A 19462-nucleotide genomic window follows, 5' to 3' on the forward strand; every position below is an offset into this window, starting at 1 on the left:
AATTGGAAAAAAAAAACAGCGGCAGTGCCACTCGCTGTGATGGAAGGAGAATCGAGTGAAAGCTCATCTTTTTAAAAATACTCGGATAGTTAGAGCACATGCCAAGAAAATGCAGCATCCCAGATTTGAGTGTGGCTGCGGAGCTTTGCTGCACGTCGCGTCTGTGGCACTTATCTAAATAAAGTAAACATTAAAAAAATACTTATAGTACGTACTGTAGATTGCTCCCTGATGTTATGCTGTCTGAGCATGTTGGATTGGTTTTACTGATGCACTCTAATGACTTTTAACCTCTTTTTTTCATCGTCTTTACTTTGTGCTGTTGTTGCTACGATGTTTAGTGTTTTAAAGGACGTAGACTTTAAAAAGATGCTTTATTATCTGTGGACTGACTACAAATAGATTTTTGTAACTTCTTGACACCCTCAACTCACCACACAACCTCTTTTTTGTACTTGTTGAACTATTTACCTCTCAGGTACAACAGCTGCCAGCAGGGTGCACTAGACGAGAACAGGTCTTTGGAGCGCAGCTACTCTGACATGGTGAACCTGATGAAGCTGGAGGAGCAGCTGAGCCCGGGGTCGAGAGGCTACCCAACCAGCTGCAGTCAAGAGGGCGACGAGGACACAACGTCAGTGGCCTCAGATCGCTCAGACGAGACCTTTGACATGGCCAAGGGAAACCTGTCGCTGCTGGAAAAGGCCATCGCCCTTGAATCAGAGAGAGCGAAGGTCATGAGAGACCGAATGGCCTCAGAGCACACGGTGCCCCGTCAGGATCACCATCACCGGGGCCACGGGGAGCACAGCCCGAGGCTGAGCAGTGCGGCTGAGGATCGCAAGTCTAGGATGCACCACGATGGCTTGAAGAGGGCATACTACCCTAAAGGTAGGCAGCAAAAACTCACACACTGACCCGCTGATGTGTGATCAGCAGCAGATTCAAGTTCCACGCTGAAAGTTGTAAACTCCAGAACAGCGGCATCACCAGTCTGACAGTTCTCTGCACAATTTTTAGGTATGAAAAATGATTTAGCTCTTTGAGCTGCTTCTGTTTTCAGCTCTGATGTAGAACATGTTACAAAATACTTATTTTTCATAAACTCAAATACAACTTTAGGCCTAAACAATGCTTTGTGTTTATGGGGAAGATTGTCAGTGTTTGATCATCATTATCCAAATTGTGCCACACTCACAAATGTCTTACATATGGGAAAGAAAATGTTTTCTCACATCTGATATATTTTTTACACCATGGCTGGACAAATTTGGTTCAGTCAGTAAGTATATAGCTCCGCACCATCAACAGTAATCAAAGCACCAGAAGCCAAATATTTGGGAAAGAAACGTGTTGATTTTGCAGTACATGTTATAATGTACAGAAAAGTTACAGAGTAAATCAGTTTTTTTAGATGCTAAAAAAACAATAAACATTGTTCGTTCTCCACAACAAATATTGCTTAAAAATGTGAGTGTTTGAACTGTATTCACAGAGTTGTCATCGGATCATGTTTCCTCTCCATATTCTGCCAATTTCACATCACCTCTTCAGCATCACATTTGACCCGAAGCAGCAGTTACTCCACAAATCTGACCTCAGGTCAGCAGGGAGGAAGTTTATCTTGTCTGCATGACTTATTGCAACCCTCAGTACTGCAGCAGCCCTGAGGCTGTCAGTGCTCTAGCAGTAAAAACACATAACTTTATTGTCTATCTTCTTCCTTCGCGAGTCAAACGTTTGTGTGCTCATTGTTGGCCTGAATGAGTTTTCTGACCTTTGGGCTCTTAAAACCTGTTAAAACGCCATTGTGTTACTTCAGAAATGCTATACGTGACCGCCGATGAGATAATAGGCCCTCATTTTCTGCATTCAGGAACAACACAGGGTTTTTTTTGCAGAGGCATGGTTTTCCTCTGACAGCAGCTTATGTTGTTAAAATAGGCCGGTGTGGGAACATCAGACGGCCAGCTTGTCAGGCATGAGTAATGGCAATCTGCACGGCCCGTTAGGAGAGCAAATCTCATCTGTGGGATGCTATCTGCGCCCTATTTCTCTAAATCCACTCAAGTACAACGCCGCCGCCGCTGGGAGGGTGTCGACGCCGTGCAGCTATCAGCCTCAAAACAGACTCAGATGGACTTCGGACTTCTTCATTATTGCAGAGGATGCCTTTGTTAGAAGGGTTTTAGAAGTCTCCAGGAAGGCTTTCATTATGATGGCCAAGGACTGGAAACGCAGGCCAAACTCAGATGTCAATTTTTTGTCCCAGAGCTAATCCGAGTCCTACGAACTGGAGCCCGCACCGCTTATTGTTTTCATTTCTTTCATTCAGCCTGATGTTAAGTTCATTTTTTGCCCAAACCAGTTATTTTCATTCGCAGAAGCCATAGTAGAGACTGGTACGAGAAGTGTTTAATTTAATTTATTTGCCATTTATTCACTCAAGGACAAATATTGCAACTTTTCAGTCGACGACAAGTTTTTGGAAAACACTAGTTATTAATTAATACTAATGCATATGTAGATGCAACTAATAATAAACATATTTTGCCAGTGGTTGAAATATATTTTAGAGCATGTACTTAGTAATTCAGCTAGAGTATAGGATACATGAAATGCACATAATGACAACCAAAAATATGAGCACATCAAATAGAATTTTGCACCTTATAAAAAGATCAAACTGCTGGTGACACTTGCAGAGTGTCAAACAACTTTATTGTTTCATAATCAGTTGTGCATTTTGTCTTTATCTTTTCCATAAGTGCAGACTTTTTCCCATTGAAACCTTATTAAGGTAAAGAAAGTATGATCAATTCTGAAACATTGTAGTGATCGTTATTATTGATGATTAAAATTATTTGCATTTTTAAAAGAAAAAGTTTTAACAAATCAAGTGTGTCTTCATACACTTTGTTCAGTTTTGAAATTTTTGTTTGATTTCTTACATTTTTTTAATCTTACCCTACTTTTTTTTGCCTGTGAGAAAAGTTCGAATGTCTGTATATTAGAAATGTGCTACGTAAGTGAAGTTGCCTTGTCAGCCATCAGTGGGAGCAACAGCAGACCCTTCCCAAATTTGGGAGGTAGGCAGTGATGTCTGATGTAATTCAGTAGCTGATTCAGGCTTATAAACTTTATGTAGCAGCCATAATCGGACCAGAGTTGGGTCAGAGCCGACAACCAGACGCTGGTACCTGCTTAAAACCTTTTAACAAAACTTCTTACTCATTTTTTTGTCTTCCTAATCTTTATTCCAGACTCTTCCAGGGGGGAGAAAAAGGAGAGTAAGTGTCCGACGCCGGGCTGCGACGGAACAGGTCATGTGACCGGCCTCTACCCGCACCACCGCAGCCTGTCTGGGTGTCCCCACAAAGACCGTGTCCCGCCTGAGAGTAGGTCCTTCTGTTCAGATGTTATGCTGCGCTGAGAATCACACCTAGCTTTAAAGAAATCAAATCAAATCTGACAAGTCATTTCAGCAGGCATAGTACACACAGAGCGGGTTTGGGGCAGAAATCATCTAATTGGATGAGTTAAACTTCAGCTGTGAAGCTTAAGACCCTAATTTCAGTCCACGACCCCTTAAAATAAGTACAATATTCTGCAAACTGTCATGCTGTAAGTGCATCTATTGTTTGTTTTGTGCAGAGCGTTTAAGAAAGTAACACTACGTAGCTTTAATAAGGTCTCGTCAGCAGCTCTGGTGATGTGCTCAGGGACAGCGTGGAGTGTAGGTCACATTAACAGTAAGTCAGGCAAGTGTCAGTGAATCCACCAAAGCTCAAATAAAGTCCATGATTAATAAAGTAGACAATGAGCCACATTGTTCATTTGTATCCGGCTGTTTTTGTCTGGTCGGACTACACGGCTTACAAAGTGGGAATCTGCTGTATCTTAGAAAAAATGTTTGTGCGAGACATTTGTAAAACAGCTGCTTTTATTTAGCTTCACCTGCTTAGGTTTTACTCAACTAATCAAATGATTTCATATGAGAAATGTAAGCAGATATGAAACCCAAATTCTCCTGTATTGTATTTCAAACAAACCAAGCTGTCCACACGCTGACATCTGGAACCATGTAATTAGGACACCAGCATGTTAACATTTTATCTTCATACACAAGTTCATTACTGTTGATTTCAAACATAAATCCGAGTTCAAAACATTCATTTATGAATCAAAGTAGTGCTAACAAACCTTCCTTGATTATAGCACAGAAAGGTCTTGAAGAAATAGCCCTAAAATGACTTGTTAGATGAAGTGTTTCAGCAGTGAGAGAAGGACAAAGTTGGGCATGTTAGCCGTCCACCATCATGCATCCATCCTGCATGACATTTGTGTTTTTGTGAAAAAGCATCTGCCAAATGACCACATGCAAACATTCCACTTGGTTGGAGCTGAAATTTGGATTCATGAAGAATTACCAATATTATACATCTGACACACACATTTGAGTTACTGGTGGCTTAAACATCTTTTTTAATCATTAGATGAGCAGGAATTAAAGTAAAAATACGTTTCAAAAGGCAAAGAGCTGAAATCAGATGTTAAAAACAATTTCACTTTTATCTAGAGTGAATCAGCTTGTCTCTAAAGTCATCTTCTGTTTGTTGTTGCACAATAGAAAGTCTTTCTTTTTTCTTTTTTTTTTTTGCTTTAGTTTGGGTGTCCTCCTTTACTTTGTTTTCTTCCTCCTCATCACACCTGCCTGATGTCTGGTTTTGGTATCTGTGTTGCTGATGTAACATGAACAGCATGAAGAATCAGTGTGATCCACCTGCTGGCTGCAACAAACTCACAAAAAAACCTGCATGAGAACATCTCCTGAACCCACTTTAATCATGCACTGTACTCACAGGTAATACATGTGTTACATGAGATGAAACCTAATTTACCTTGGTGGGGTAATGGGGAAAATGCAAATTAGTAATTTAAAGTACATAGCCTGTATCCATGTTCTTTTTTTGCTCATATATCAAAAACGATGACTAATTTTGCAACCGACTATTATAACCTTTTATAACATATTCTTCGGAAGTTAAATAAGATTTTCCCAGACACAAAAATCTGGGCTGTATGTCTTTTCATTCAAAAGGGAGAGATTATAAAAGCTCCATTATGTAACTTTTATCGCATTTTACAAGAAATGTCTTCCATAACTTAGCACATAACAAGGAGAGCGGCTTTCGAAGTTTCTTGACCCAGACTCACAGAGCCGCACATGATATTCAGTTCTAAAACAATATTCAGTTCTAAAACCTATTTCTGCTTGATTAAAAAGTTTTGCCGCATCGTATTTATTGTAGTTTGATAAGGACCTGCCTGAAGGCCTGTGCCAGACCGTTCTCATTTCAGAGGCGTCAAAAAGCATCGCTTTGTCCAGTCCCTTTGCGAAACCCATTTGAATCAGCGATCAATGCTCTGAGCTTTCAGTGTAGTTCAATGGGAACCCAGACTCTTTGATATTTGACCCCTAAAGCAAGGAGATAGTATATGAAGTGAAAAATTCCTATAGGGAGGCGGACAGGGTGGTGGACGGTACAAAACCACACTGAACTTTCTACGGGAGACCGGAGTTTGACTCAAGTGCAAAACGTTGTGCAGTGATCATAATGGCGCACACGGTTGCTATAGCGAGGAAGTACGTGTGTGATGTTGTCACTGTTGTAGCATTTTGATGTTATGTCATTTATCTTGTAATTACCTGAGGTTTTTGTTCTTAACCTAACCTCACCCTGAAGTAGTTTTCTCTAACCCCAACAAAGTTTTTGTGTGTATGTAAAATTGTTCCCATATCTTCAAAGAGGGGCACCAAAGAGTACCTGTGGCCTTAATATGAAACGCCAAAGGACGTACAAAACGGGCACAATTTGACGCCCACTGTGGGATGAGAACATGTTGGCTGTGCAGAGTGTTAAGGCGCGTAGCAGAGGACAGAAGCAGAGCAGAGAGGGAGGGCTGGGTGGAGCACAGTGGCTATCGCTCGCAACAGCTGCATGTTGTGGCTTTATGTATGTTATTTTCTGCATGTGTCGTATTTAAAGAGGCAACACTAATAAAGAATAAAAAATAAAACATTCTAAGAAAGAAATTTTGAATTTACACAACAATTTTAGATGATTTTACTATTTAACTGATCGATTTAATTTACTTATACTAATCTTTGTAATAGCACATTATTCGTTATTTATAATTCTAATTTAATCATGCTAAATTATAACCTACTATATGTTTCTCTTCCCACACATTTTCCTCTTTCTATCTGCATATCATCAGTAGACTTTAACAATGCATGACAGGCTTGGCTTCCAGTAAATTCTTTTGGTCTCATGAAATTTCATGAAATAAGCACAGTGATCAAAATGGAAATGAGAATTGTGTTTCCCCAGCAGGAAAGGATTATATGGAGCAGGCAAGAACAATAACACAAAGTAGCTTGTGATGGAAAGTTGGTGCTTGATGATCGAAGAGGAATCGGGACATTTATGCTAAACTTTTGAACTCGTGTCAATTTTCTCCGCTGGGCTGGATGTTTTCTTCCATAGTCAAATCCTAAAGTGAACACGAGTCTGTAGCTCAAGGGCTGTAATGTGTTTACTACTGCCGCCGCCGTCACACATGGTAAATCTTGGCTTCAACATTCATGCTCAGTTTGTGAAATGTTTTGCTCCATTCTCGTGTCTGCCGTGCAGCTGCAGTCTGTGCATGCCTAACCGTCGTAGCAGATCGCCCGGTAACTCTCCTCTCTGTTCCTAACCCTCACTGTCTTTCTCATCTTTTCCTGTCTGTCAAAGTCCTTGCCATGTATGAAAATGTTTTAAAGTGCCCTACTCCTGGCTGTTCTGGACGGGGTCATGTCAATAGCAACAGGAACTCGCATCGCAGGTGAGTGAGCGGCCTTTCGCTGGCCGCTAACAGCTGAGTCACACCTCCAGCACACGACCCAGCTGATTAAACAGGGTAACTCCTGTGTAAGATCAGTGTCATGTTCACATGTGGGTGTCATCCTAATCCCACCAACTCACATTTATTTTGCCCACTGACTTCCCCTGACATCACATCTAAAAAGGTCACAAATATGGAAACTAATTTATTCACTGTAAAATGTAATGTGTAATTCAGCAATTGCATGACACTCAGGTCTCTGTATGGTGTCATTTTCATTACAAACTTGTTGGAAAAACCAAGACGAACTGCTCACAAGAATTGTGTTGTGATTGCTGGTTTCCTGCGCAAACCTCACTAATGAGATGTTTGTTAGTTGCTGTGTTCTTTACCTGTCAATTTTGCTGTTTCGGTCCAATTAAGAGCTGTTTGGGAAACATTCAAAAAGTCCCCTTTTTTGCCAAAATGCCAAATTTCCTTTGAGAAAATTGTTTTCACCAACAACACACACAAAAATAGCTGGAACTTTTCCAGGTTTAGATCCTTGTGGGAAACGAGCTTAAATTTGAATTTTGGCATGTTACTGTGTTTCTGCGTCACATCAGCAGTTCAGCTGTTTCGCAGGCACATCACACGCTGGCAGCATGTACACACACACACACACACACACACACACACACACACATTCCTCAATTATGTAAAGTTATTAGGATTCACACTCATTTTCTCACACACATATGAACAGTAGATGCTCAGACATACACAGTTTTATGCAGAGTCTTTAGTGGGACACACACACACACACACGCATACACAGTCAGACACAAATTAGCCCACAGACAGCAGCACACGTGCTCTGGCAGACAGAGAAGCACACATGCACACACACACACACACACACACACACACACACACACACACACACACACACACACACACACACACTCACTCAGACGTGGCTGCAGGGTGTGTTATGTAGCACAGCTCCACTGGGAGAAGAAACAAAGCAAAAGCTAGCTAGCTTAGCTACTGTTAGCTGCAAGCTCACACAGCTTTCAAGTCTGGCAGTCGCCATGGAAACACCTTCACGGCAGCAGCAGCAGCAGCCGCCGCCGTGCTGATCTGTCACACACTCCTCACACACCAGCATCCTTTAAAATGTGTGTGTGCTGATAATGTTTGATCCCTTCTGTATGTGTAGTAATTAGGAATTGCTCAGAGTGACAGACAGAGGGAGAAGCAGGGAGTTCTAGCTCTGAATGCAAACTGTGTTATAGCCACTCTTTCTCATTTATCCTGAGTTCACACAAATGACCACCTGTCCAATCAAAACCAAATTTATTTAGATGCTGACTGAGTGCAGCAGCTGAGGAGAACCATCAGGCTAGATAACAAATTGTCTTCGCTGGAAATATGACGAAACTCTCAGCACCTGATCAAATCAACCTGATTTTAAACATAGTTTTAAAAAGATTCTGTGCCTGTCGAAATAAACCAGCAATTAGGACCAAAGCAAGTGCTAAATGAGTAATCTCATTTAATTTAATTGCAACAATAATTGCAGATGCAGCAGGTGACTGGTTGCAATCTGACTGGCTGCCTGTGGCTTTAAACCTGAGTAGGAATGAGGAATAAAGCCTGCATAAAAACGTAGACTGTGATATCGCTCGTGTTTGGGAGCTGGTGTGAAGAGACACTTGTTAAGTTGAAGTGTTTTTGACTACACAGAGAAACCGCCTCACACTTCCAGCTATCAGCAAACCAGTAGGTAGACAGGCATTCAGTCAATTGCCAAACCACAACTTAATTAGTTAATTAGGTGGCAAATCAATAAGTAATAATTCAGTAAGAAGTCGAATAACTAACAATACCTGTATCAGAACGTCAGGAAATAAGACCTGTACTGTCTTCAGTACCTATTAACCAGCCAGACAGTGAACTAGTCAACCAGTATGTTAGTCAAAAACACTGTAAGTTAATTTTCTGTTAGTGAGCTAATCAGTACTTTGAAAGTTCGATAGAATTAAACTTAACCAGCTGTCACTGGGTGAACAGTTAGTCAACTGCATTCAGATGGTAAAACACTCAGATCACCAGTCAGTAACGCAGTTAGTCAGTTAGTATACCAGGCAAACCCTAAGCCTGTTTACCAGTCAGTCAGCCATCATCCTGTAACCAGTTAAGACAGTCAAATAGTCAAATCATTAGTCAATAAACCAGTTGGTGATCCAGTCATTCTGTAAACCAGGCCGTCTGCAGTCAGTCAGTTGGTCACACCTTCAATAAGTAAACCAGACAGTATGCCGGACGGGAAACTAGTCAGACTGTAAAGATCAGTTAGTAAAGTCCAACTCTCAGGTTATAAACCAGCTAGAAAGTAAACCAATGAAACCTCCAGGCAGTCAGACAAGCAGTCAGCCAGTTAGTAAACCAGTCAGTCCGTAAAGTAGCATTAGTAGCATTGGAGGTGTGACTGGTTTACTGACTGGTCTGCAGACGCAAGAGTTTGGTCACAGCATCAGTTGGCAACAGTCAGTTATTGAACCAGTCCAATGAAACCATAAACTGGGCCATTTCAAATCCATAATTTATTCTGAACTGCTGGTATTGACAGCTGACACTCTTTTCATTTTGAGCCAGATGCTGTGTGTTTGTGTGTGTCACAGTACGGTACATAACCAGACTGTGTGCTGTTGCCCCCCCCCTCCCCCTCCCCCAGTCTTTCCGGCTGTCCCATTGCTGCTGCAGAGAAGATGGCGAAGGTCCACGAGAAGACTCACTCAACTGACAGCGGGAGCAAGACTAATCAGACATCAGACCGTGTCCTCAGGTACCACCCACTGTGAATGACACACATTTAGATGAATTTAATTATTGAATTATTACATGTTGTTTTACAATTCAAATGTTCATATAGGCATCGGAACGATGCATCAAAATCTAAACATACTCAGCACTAAAATCTTTAGAATATATTTATCTTTTTGTCTAAATTCACAGATACTGAATGGTGCATTGAAATCCCCCTGAAATTGGCGTGGGGATGCTGAATAGCCATAAAGCAGGGATGCCAAAAGATGCAGTAAAATTAGCAGCATAGAACGGAACCATTGTTTTATGGTCATGTGGTTAAGTAAAGGATGCTGAAATGGCCCAGTCACATTTCTAACATACTGTTATCTAACTTTTCTTCTTCTCGTTGTTCTTGTGGAACATGCATCGGCTGCACGTGCTGTACGTCAGGGATGCAAAATGGTATAAACCAAGCCTCTTTTATTTCTGGTTGCCCTTCAGGCCGATGTGTTTTGTCAAGCAGCTGGAGATTCCTCAGAATGGCTACAAGAACAGCGTGCCCACCAGCACGCCTCGGTCTAACCTGGCCAAGGAGCTGGAGAAATACTCCAAGACCAGTTACGACTACGGCAGCTATGATGGCCAGCACAGCAGCTACGGAAAGAGAGGCCCGGCAACCAAGTCCCACCATGGGCGCGACACCTCTCCGAAGGGATACGATGGTAAGGAAAATTCAAACGCACGCAAACACGTAGCTGATCTGAATTCTCAACAGTCTCACAGTACAAGTGTGTGTCCATCCAAAGTGTTTTTTATTGCCGCCTTGTGGAAAGTGTCACAGTGCATTGTTACAGTAGAACACTGGAATTGAAACAAGTTATAAGAAGAATGGTGAGAAGTAACGGGAAAAAGCAGGTCATGCAACGTCATTATTCATTTTTTCTGTTTAGTAATGTGTTGCATTAAATTTATTGATGAGCCAAATGATCCACCTTCAACAAAAGTATATAATTTCTAGTTGTAATTGTGAATAAAAATGAACACAAAGAGCTGGAGAGAAGCTTGACTGTCAATTCTTGTTGAAGGGAATAAAATCTGGATAATGATGAGACTAAAGAGGGATTTCTATTCACTTTTCTATTCTACAGAGAACATTTTGTACTTGACCGTACACACACACGCTCGGTGCTATATTGTCTTTGTTACAGCACTGAAAACCTGGTGTTTTCCACCTCTCCACATGGCTGGAGTGAAAGCAGAGCAGAGTTATGGAAATACGAAACTAAGAGCCTAGTTCCTCTGAGCTGAGGACGGAGAGATGGAGGGAGGGAGGGAGGGAGGGAGGAGGTGCAGATGGAGGGATTGTGAAACAGAAGAGAGATAATGGAGGCAAGCCTCGTTTCTTTGGCTGGGAGCCATTAGTGAGATTCAGGCAGGAGGGAGGCTTTTAGACGAGGTGTCTGCGCTCTCCTCTGCCACGACTCCCTCCCTTCATCAGCATCACTCCAGAGCCCAGATTCACCAACTCACCATCCTCCCGTAGTCTTTCATTTTCTTTGTCGCTACAGCTTCTTCTGTCTTTTATCTTTTTTTTCTCTCCTCTGAACGTCCGTCCTTACCTGTGCTCTGCAGCACTCAGCTTCAAGCCTATTGTTTAGTGTGGACAGAAATCTTCAACTATGTTGTGCCTGTAAATAGGCTCAGTAATTTCCTAAAACTGCTGTTTGTCAGAAGCCTCAGTCAAACCTGAGGAGGCTGAGCATCTGTTGGGGACTATTTTCAGCTGCTATACTGAGAATGTACCAGCCTTACGATCGAGCTGAAGTGACTGAATCTCGTTCTCGCTTCGCTATGAATCAGTGTGACATTGGGTGTTTTAGGATCAGTTTTGCACTAACCAGTTAATAATGTCTGATTCTAAAGTCTATTGTTAGGACATGTGAATGTGAGAGTTGTTATTGTCGTAAACCTACTCAGTCTGGATTCCAGCGCGATGATGTCCTCATTCTTCATCCTGCACTCAAAGCTCTAGCTTGGTTTTTTTAGTAACATGGCAAACAACCATCACTGAGCACAACAACAGATGTATTTGAGATGTGATTGGGGATTCAGAGATCTACTATAGAACCCGAAATCAACTGCTAGTCATTAGTGAATCTTTTGGGACCTATTTTCAGTGGCGGATCAGGCCAGATTCGGTGTTTTAGTGAGTATTTGTTGCTGCAGGACAGTGAGTGTGAGATTGAGTGGAAATAAAATGTCACCCACTGTGGCTCATTAAAGGGTGTTTCAGCAGACGAATGAGATGTTGGATTTATGAGGGGCACACACAGGTGCAACTTAGGGTTCAGGGTCTTACTCAGGGACATTTCAACATGCAGACAGGAGGAGCTGAGGACTGAAGCACGACCTGTGCTACCGCTGATCCGCAAAATCATAAAAATTTCGTGCCTAAAAATTTTGTGTCTATTTTTACATGTTTTGAATGCAACAGCACTTATTTTTATAATTTTAGATGCTCAGTAACAACCCATCTGCTGCATAGTTTGGTCAAAAGCCAGAATCAACCTAACAAATGATCCATACCAAATTACCCCCCCACACAGCCAAGCGCTACTGCAAGACGTCGAGCCCAGCCAGCAGTACGACCAGCAGCTATGCTCCCAGCAGCAGCAGCAGCCTGAGCTGTGGGGGAGGAGGTGGAGGTGGAGGAGCAGGAGGTGGTGGAGGAGGGAGCAGTGCGAGCAGCACCTGCAGTAAGAGCAGCTTCGATTACACCCATGACATGGAGGCGGCCCACATGGCGGCCACAGCCATTCTCAACCTGTCGACGAGGTGCCGAGAGCTCCCGCATGCGCTGGGAGGGAAACCTCAGGACCTGCTGACACAGGTAGTCAGAGCACAAACGTACACAATGGCAGGATTTGAAAACTACAATTATCTGAATGTGGCCCTTTTTTAACAGGTAATTCAGCTCGACTATAACTTGAGTCTCGCCTCTAAAGTGGGCAGGGCTACCGGGCACAGGCCCAGATTTAATGTTAGGTTCCCCAAAGACAACATGTAGATGCAGAATAAAACAGAGCAAATAATAAGACACAGAGAGCAGAGAAGAAGATATGACATTTGGAATGAAATGTCCATTAGCAATGAGGTGTAGCGACCACAAAAAGATGCAAACGACTCAAAATGTTGACTTTAAACTATCAATATTAAATGTAAACTGACAAAAAGAGACAAAAAATTAAACAATAGACAAATAATGAACCAAACATGCACTAAGCAGCAAAAAATAGACACAAACAAAGTCAAAGCAACACAAAATAGGAGAATTGGTGTGGGGGGGGGACCCAGGGGCCCATTGTCTCATAATCCATCCATGAATAGTATAATTAAGTAAAGTAAATAAATAAAGTAGTTTTTGTCTGATAAAAAGTTTTGAGGCAGATTTTGATTATGACATTTGAAAACGTCAAGGCTGATTTTATGTCTTCGCTCATCAAGAGTCCGGTTGGTGATCTTGATGACAGCGGTGCCGTGGATGTGGCCGGTCAGCCCGGCGGCCCTGAGGGCAGCGGGACGGTTCTAACCCCCCTGCAGCCGATGTCGCCCCAACGCCAGGCTCTGCTCAGCAGCCGCTGCTATCAGCTGAGCGACACCGACTGCTGGGACCTGCCCATCGACTACAAGATCAAGCGGCTGGGAGAAGACCAGGACCATAAAGAGGTAACAGGAAGGTCTACGTCACACAGCAGAGACGGTTCACATCCAGGAGAAACTGTAGACGTACTCATAAAACACCATAATCTTACTGAGCTTAATTTCTTTATGCTTTACTAACAATACAGTGTGTTACACAACTCACATTATTTACAGTTTACGTTATTGTGATTAACACAGTTTATGGTTAAACATGTTTTAGTTATTGAGGTTAATTTCAACAAAATACACATTTTAAAATTTACATTCACCTGTAAGATGCTACAATAAAAACTATTATTAATAGTATTTTTAAATGTCCAAACTTTAGAGAATAAAGATAAATGTTTAAAGTTTCTGTAAAGTACATTGTTTACTCTGCTAACTCTAAGTTTGAGTGAGTTAGATAAAGCCATTTACAGGTTTTAATTTACTTACTTTAATTTACTTATATGATTATTTCTTCAGTAATTATGAATTACTGCTCCAAATATACATATATTTTTCATTCATGTATTACTGGAAACTTTAGTCTTTGTTAAAATGTATTCCTGCCTGTAGACACGTTCAGCTGATCTGCAGTGCACTGTCTAAAACGCTAGATTCTATTAGCAATAATTGTAATGAATAAAAATGACTGTGCCAGTTTAAAAGGAAGTTGGGAAATAAGGAAATAGGAAACAATTAGGATGTTAAAAACAAAACAAAGCTTGACTCATTCCAGAGAGAGGGAGAGAAATTTACTAAATTCCTCCGTTTATAGTCTGCAGTTTTAGTCGTGAGTTTAAACTTTACAAAAATCACCTAAAATTTGAAGGTGTGTATTGATTACAGTGCAGGACCCTTAGAGCAAACTCTAGGCTTCACATCTGCTCCAATGTACAAAGTTTACGTTTCAATTTTTACAGAAGCCTCACAAGAGTTTAGAGTTTACTGTGTGTTTAGTGCTTCAGCAGATTGCGCTGCAGTTTCCAGATGAAAGTTTAGAAGACTCATTTTCTGCAGATCCGTCTGCAGCAGTGACAAAGTACCACGGCAGTCTGCAGATTTATTGCCTTATTTACACTGGCACAAATTATATTAATAATATAAGCTCAGTTCAAATTGTTCCAAGTTCAGCGATGTGAAGCCATGGGCTCAGAGGGGAGAATCATTTATTTCTAGACCTGAAAGCCACCTAGAATGTTTCATTTCTACATTAAGGTGACATGCGCACTGAATAAGTCACAGTAAGCGGTAAAAGTGAATCAATTTTAGAGCAAATTAAAGCTCGCAGTGTTGCTCACATTCCACACTCTGTCCTTACAGTTATGATTAAGGGCTTTAACGACTTAATTTAAGGTGCCTTTAGACAGGCTGTCCTCTAACCATGCAAAGTGAGGATAATTTGAAGCATGAAATTGAGAGATTTAAGGAACCCAGAGTTTATATTAAAGGATGCGTGCATAGATTAAGAGATGATTACAGTTTATAAGCTGTTTAAAGGGATGCTTGTCCCCTGGTGCACAGCAGAAAGCACCATAGAGAAATGGTGGACTTATTTTGCGAGGGCGTTCTGCTGGTTGCTGGTAGTACGCATAATTTTTGCATCACTTTACATATATAAGAGTGAGTTTTGTGAGTTTGGAAAGGTCCAGTGTGTGTGTGTGTGTGTGTGTGTGTGTGTGTGTGTGTGCGTGCGCACACTAAAGGCACAAAAGAAAATGATGGTGCTTGCCAAAGTTGTACATTTTCGTAGAGTTTTTGTTGCTCTACTTCACCCCGGAGCCACAAAGAGTTGGATTTCTCAAACAGACGAATACAAACTTAGAGACAAAGACAGGTGCTGCAGAGGACGTGTTGACTTATTTAAGGAAATGATTAAAGTTGTGAGCGACGACAATTTGACCACGTGAAGCTGCTCCTAATCAGATCTGTGTGTGTTCTTATCCAATTATACAGAATTACTCTGAAGAATGCTCAGACACTACTTAGAAGTGAACAAGTTCTTTGTTAAGTGTGAAGAAAAAGACATTTATCAAGAGACACACTCCTACTTACAGTGAAGTAACCTTAAGGAGCAGCTCTCGAGTGATCGTGCAATTAATCGTGTGTGTGAGCAGAAACAAAGCTTTAGCCTACATCCAACCCACTGAGTAATATGTTAGCGATGTGTAAAACGTATGCAAAGTAAAAGGAACATGTGAAATTAGAAATTGCGACTTAATTTCTTTTAGTTTTTGTTAAGTTTAACAATTATTTGGTTAAACTAGTTAGATTACGTGTTTTTAGGTGTAATTTCTCAAAGCTCGTGTTTAATGAAATATGCATACTAAAATGTTTGCTCACTTCAGGATAATCAGCTTTAATCTTGTTGTTTGCACCCCTGATACATGCTAAATTAAAAATGTTCACATTAATTGTAATTAATGAAATGGAAGTGCACCAATTGCTCAATGTCCGTATAATTAGTGCCAAATTATACCATAGTTCTTTCCAGGAAAATGTTAGGACTGTAATGACAAACTAAACTTGGTGGGGGGGTTTACAGTTGCATTTAAGGGCTTACATTTAAATGATCAGCCAAACGCAGGAGTGAGATTAAATCTAAATCATTTATTTCTGAATGAGCGAGGGCACAGATCTGTAAATATTAACTGTTCCAAACACTCAGTGATGTGGAGAGAACAAGTCATTTCTAAACCTCAAAGACAGCAAAAGGTTTTATTTTTATCTTATTTCATGGGTACAACTGACACAATTCTGGGCAGATTTTTACCTTTTATGTCTTTTTTGACATAAACACTATACATTAAAATATGTAGAACAATTATAGAATTATAGACATATTAATTCAGTGGTGCTGAAAGATCCAACATGTCTTAATACTGGAAGCCCAAGGCCTCCTGTTAGTTATGATGGTTGAGTACAGCTGTGTTTGACACTATTCATCGGATTGACCAACTATTCTGAATTCTGCATAGTGTTTCAGCTTCATCATGACCAATGATCCTTTGTGTCTGCACTGCAACAAGATCTGCTGGGAATCAATCCACGAACCTGTGGAGCCTTAAATTAAAACAAAACATACATTACCGTATGAAGTTATTAGTGGTAAAAGTGAAGGTTTTTGACTTTAATCTGTCACCTACGTTCAAAACCTCACATTTAGTGTTCGATAAACGGCCCCGGTTGATGATGTCGGGTGCTGATGGAGTCTCCAGCAGGCTCAGTGTGCTCCCATGTGGACAGAAGCTGCACTGCGTCAGCTCAGAGTCAGCAGCTCTGTGAGTGAGCGCTCCAGGAGCTCGGCCACGGTGCATTAAAATGCTGAATTACACCGCTAATACATAAGTAAAACATGATAGATCATCTGCACGCTTTAAAAGCTCATAGATCTGATATCACACAGAGCAATCCATGCAGCAAATTGCTACATTTGCCGCCTTGGATTTAGAGCACTGAAGTGAAAGGTTTTAATCAGGAGAGTAATTGCGTTTGTTAATGAAGCACGACATTGCAGAGGAGGCCGGAGCCTGGAGCTCGAAGGCTGATGGGATTTTCTCCAGACAGTCCTGAACGATTTCTGCTCCCGACTGAGGAGGTGTGACTGCAGAGCAGACTGCAGAGCCCACAGATACAAAGAGCCCCTGTTGAACTGCTTAGATGGTGCTTCTGTGTTTGGCTGAAGCATTGACATGTGTCCAGATTTCAGACATTACACTGTAGGACTGCAGTTAATTTTATAAAGCACGGTTCATTAAAGATCATCTATTTCAAAGTATAGACGTAGCACAAATTAAAAATCATTGTAACCATTACATTGTAATATATTTTGGTATTTCCAGTCGCACAATGAGAAATACACTCCGAGGCTGTGCACCAAGCTCCATTTTTGATGTTCTGACGTTTTTAAACACATGCAATGACTTCATTTACCACAGAAGGAATGTTCTGTGCATACAGGTGTATGCTCAGTCATGCTTTCTGCCCCATTAGGGGGTAAAAATTACAGGCTCACATTTTGTATTGCAAATTAAGAATCTGCCACGTGCTCCTTGTTCCAAAAGTTTCCAAACGCCCTGTGCGGTTGGTTAATCTTAAAATAATATATTAAATAATCAAAATACTTATGTTTCAAGTATTTTATGTGCTGTGTTTCAAATAGAAAGTTAACAAAGTTTTCGCACCTTGTGTGACTCCAGTGTATTAGCATGGAGCTTGTAGTGACATGCTGTAGTCTGCTTATTTCTCGTCCTTACACCAGAGCGACGAGCTGGATCCCTTCCAGGAGCTGCTGGACGAACAGCGATACCCGGCCGAGGTCACCATGCTCGGCTCCAAACACAACAAATACCCGCCCTGCAAAGAGAGCAAGAAGGAGCTCATAACGTAAGACTCAGTCCAACCTCTGTCAAACCGACTTAATGACGAGGGAAACCATGTTCACAATCTTGCAAATTTAACAACATAACAAAAATTCTCTGTACAGCACCTGTTGCTTGAGGATAGGACAGCGTTTACTCACTCTTAGCTTCTTGACTTCAATTCAATTCAACTTTATTAATATAGAGCCAATTCACAATAAGCTAATCTCGAAGCACTTGTAGAGAAAAGCCAACAAATCCCCCCTGATCCAGCCCTGGGTGACAGTGGAGAGGACAAACTCCTCACTGTTTAGTTTCATCCCATATGTCTCGGATCGATAATCATCAGCTCTACTGATTAGTTTTAACAGTGATCAAAATGATCCCCTCTTCTTGGATGTTAGTTGAACTTTGTTTGTAAATTGTGAAAAGATGCAGAGTTGAGTTTAAATCTCAGTGCTGTCTAATGTTTCTTCCAAAGGTTGTCGAGCTGCCAGCTGAGTGACAAGAACATCCGCGGGATGATGACGACCAACTCACAAGAACTCAAGTGAGTTTGCAAAATCACCCTGCGAGAAGGGCTGTGGTCAAAGTCCAAGATGTTCAATCGATGTTCTTACAGGTTTTCAGAGTTGCATTGAGGTTGTTCAGTCCCTGTGTTTGTGTCTCAGGTGTCCGACCCCCGGCTGTGACGGATCTGGACACATCACTGGAAACTACGCCTCTCACAGGAGGTACCGTTACAATGTCAGGGCTTTTCTTGGTTTTCAGAGGGTGTAGGTGCTGGTGGTTGGAGAGTTTGAATGTTTATTTATCAAATTTTAAGCTATTTTAAGTTTGTTTTTTTTTCCCCACTTGTATTAATCCATTATTCTTATGACATTTGTGAACGAAAGCTGGCAACACTTCTTACACTTGGAGTGAAAAGTGTATTCAGAGCAATAAATAACATGGTCAAGATTTAATGAAAGTATATGTGAATGACCTTCACTTGTAACATTTAACATATAAATTATTATAACAGTAGACAATTGATGCTTTAAAACTTATTTTGGAAGTTTTTTTTAAATAAAAGGTCCGTGATGACGTACACTCTGAAGTGTCCCTGAACACATCACATGCACTGCTGCTGACAGATGTTCTAGCTTTAAAGTAGACACACACACATAAAGTAAAACGATAAGTCCACTAATGACAAGTAGAGAGGAAATATTCAGTTATTATATATGATTTTAGGCATCAGGGAGACACTGTCTTTATGCAGGAGACTCCTGGAACTTACAGCAGAGCTAGGACGTCTGCTTAAATGTCCTTTTACGTTGATTCAGCATAAAGAATGTCTCAAAAACAGCTAACGCTTCTATGGTAGGGAAAAGCCTTAATGAAACCACCACACACACACACACACACACACAGTTTACCTTATATATCTTTTTTCCTCTGTCCTGCAGTCTGTCTGGTTGTCCACGTGCCAAGAAGAGCGGCATCAAAATCCTCCACAGTAAAGAGGACAAGGACGATCAGGAGCCAATCAAGTATGTTTTCTGAGAAGCTTTAAAATGAAGCTGAGTTGGTGGGAGGGACGGGAAGTGGACACATCGTTCCTTCATTAGTGATCCTCAAGTAATTCTCAAATAACCTTATTGCCATTTCAAAGGACATGTCCATCGCATCCAGTCCAATGTGATCGTATCTTATCAATAAACAAAGCACCTATAAATAGCTATTTAGTG

The 19462-nt window shown here is 41.2% G+C and overlaps 1 protein-coding gene across 6 annotated transcripts in view; it reads left to right on the forward strand.

Annotated features, from left to right (window-relative positions):
* Window positions 1–19462, forward strand: part of myt1la (myelin transcription factor 1-like, a) — a 65194-nt gene that overhangs the window by 36551 nt on the left and 9181 nt on the right. For 5 of the 6 annotated variants that reach the window (XM_067482377.1, XM_067482374.1, XM_067482376.1 and 2 more), the window contains 11 exons: window positions 479–891; window positions 3264–3398; window positions 6801–6891; window positions 9611–9721; window positions 10186–10406; window positions 12291–12574; window positions 13189–13410; window positions 17603–17754; window positions 18211–18279; window positions 18401–18463; window positions 19181–19264. In XM_067482377.1, coding sequence (XP_067338478.1) covers window positions 479–891; window positions 3264–3398; window positions 6801–6891; window positions 9611–9721; window positions 10186–10406; window positions 12291–12574; window positions 13189–13410; window positions 17603–17754; window positions 18211–18279; window positions 18401–18463; window positions 19181–19264 — 1845 coding nt within the window. The remainder of the gene's footprint in view (window positions 1–478; window positions 892–3263; window positions 3399–6800; window positions 6892–9610; window positions 9722–10185; window positions 10407–12290; window positions 12575–13188; window positions 13411–17602; window positions 17755–18210; window positions 18280–18400; window positions 18464–19180; window positions 19265–19462) is intronic. The other variant, XM_067482375.1, reaches the window with a different exon arrangement.

This window comes from Channa argus, chromosome 17 (genome assembly GCF_033026475.1).
Source record: "Channa argus isolate prfri chromosome 17, Channa argus male v1.0, whole genome shotgun sequence".
Lineage (NCBI taxonomy): Eukaryota > Metazoa > Chordata > Actinopteri > Anabantiformes > Channidae > Channa > Channa argus.